The sequence below is a fragment of the Trypanosoma theileri genome (assembly GCF_002087225.1).
Source record: "Trypanosoma theileri isolate Edinburgh chromosome Unknown TM35_Tth_23_V1, whole genome shotgun sequence".
NCBI classification, from domain to species: Eukaryota; Euglenozoa; class Kinetoplastea; order Trypanosomatida; family Trypanosomatidae; genus Trypanosoma; species Trypanosoma theileri.
In genome coordinates this window covers 252,619-254,680 of record NW_021639865.1, presented here as the reverse complement: position 1 = coordinate 254,680, position 2,062 = coordinate 252,619, and the positions used below count along the sequence as shown (strand labels likewise).

The 2,062-nt window shown below is 33.6% G+C and overlaps 1 protein-coding gene across 1 annotated transcript; it reads right to left on the bottom strand.

The window, feature by feature from the left end:
- Window positions 1–105: 105 nt before the first annotated feature.
- Window positions 106–945, bottom strand: TM35_000232000 (ubiquitin-conjugating enzyme; the record flags this gene model as incomplete). The annotated part of the gene is made up of 1 exon (XM_029027440.1): window positions 106–945. One exon carries the CDS (start codon window positions 943–945, stop codon window positions 106–108), a length of 840 nt encoding a protein of 279 aa, XP_028881295.1.
- Between the last annotated feature and the right edge of the window lie 1,117 nt (window positions 946–2,062).

Sequence of the window (2,062 nt, the reverse complement as noted above, 5' to 3'; positions counted from 1 at the left end):
TTTTTTTTTTTTCTTTCTCACCATAGTTACATTCACAATGTTTATAACTTCCCCTTTTTCTTTCCTTCTCTCTTTCTTTCTTTTCTTCTTTTTTTTAACTCTAATTTAAATGCGCTTAAGAGCCGCACGTTTTTTATCCACTGCCTTTTTGGAGTTCACTGCGAGAGTTGAATTTCCATTATCGGCATTTCTCAAATTTAATGCGGAATCCGGTGCATTGCGGAGTTGTTGAACCCCAACTCCATTCTCTGCGGCCGCGGCATCCACAACTCCTGAGTGAAATACGACAGTTGAGAGATCTTCTTTATTTATTAATTGTTGTTGTTGTTGTTGGGATGATGTATTGTAGAGATCTACACCTAATGCATGTGAAGGATCTCCTCCTCCTCTTCCTCCTTGTTGTTGTATTGATTGTATTGATTGTTGTTGTGGTCTTATTCCTCTCATGGCATGTACTTTTGTCATCATTTCTGCCTTTCGTCTGAAGGCATCGTAATCTTCTAACAACAATCGAGCGGCCTCTTCATTGAGTGCACTTTCGGCATTCGGCTCAATCAACAAACAGCGAATAACTGTAATCACATGGCGTAGTCCCAGACCAGGATCCCAATCTCTCTTTAACACATTTACACAAATATCACCTTTTTCAGAAACGTTGGGGTGAAATATTTTTGTGCGGAATAAACCTCGTGGGGGAACAGACGGGTATCCCTCATCAAAGTACAACACAACGTGAAAGAGACCACCGGCGAAAGGGGTTTCTTCTGGTCCGGTGAGATTTACATGCAATTCACTGAGTGTATCGGTAGTACTACTACTACTATTATTATTACTATTGCCGGTGTTATCATCATTGTGTATGATTTGTACACCAGGGACTGGTTTGGTTGCGATCTCGTGCACCTGCCGCATAATAAGGCGCATCGCACTGGCAGATATCGGCATCGTTTATTTATATTTATTTATAATTTATTTGTTCTTGTTTGTAATAAATATAAACAAGTAGAGTAATTGAATGAATTCGAAAAGAATTCCAAAAGATTGATGATATAATGTAGAAGAGTCCGGAAGAGGAAACAAGAAAGATATCTCTATTTATGTGTTCTTTTTTTTTCTTTTCTTTGTTTGCTTATTCGTTTGATCTGTGTATCTTTCTATTCCCTCTTTTTTCTCTCTTTCTATGTATACACGCCTGTGTCTTCCTCCTCCCTGAACTCTAATTAAATCAACCTAATTTCTTCCTTTCACCTCTTTGCCTTTTTATTACTCCTTTTTCTTTTATTGTGTGAGTGTGTGTGTTTTTTTTTTCTTTTTTAATATTCGCCCTCTAGCCTTCTCTTTTAAATGCTATTCCCCTATGTGGAAAGATAAATACAACCAAGAAAAAAATGAAAAGAAGAGATTATTCGTTTATTGATTTTTTTTTTTTTTAACAATTTAAACTCCCTTTTATTTCTGCAGATAAACATCATTCTAATACTTTTCTTTCTTTATATATATATATTGGTTCCAAAAAAAAAAAAAAAACACATATAATCATCACTGGCACTAGCACTAGTAGCAGGAGCTGCAGAAAATCAAAAAAAAAAGAATTAAAGTCTAATCACAATAGTTCATTTACAAGAACATCAGTACGTTAAAGTAGAACTATTGAAAATCTCTTACAATTGTTGAGATACTCCATTAGACTCCTTTTTTATTTCTTTTTTATTTATTTATTTCTTTTGGTCTCTCTGTCTACTGGAATCCACCAATTTTTTGTTGTTGTTTTGTTATTTCCTTCTTGTTTACATAATGATCAAAACATCACACCAGAACATATATATATATATATATATATATATATATATATATATAAGTGATGGTAACAAGGCGAGAATCCCAATATTCTTCTTCTTCGTGTTTCATCACAATAGGATAACAGACACACAGAAACAGAAATATACAGATACAGATATATATAGAGAGAGAAGTACAGAGAGCAAAGAAAGAAAAAAAAAAAGGAAAAATCAATCTCTTATGATTTAATATATATATATATATATATACTTTCTTTTTTTTT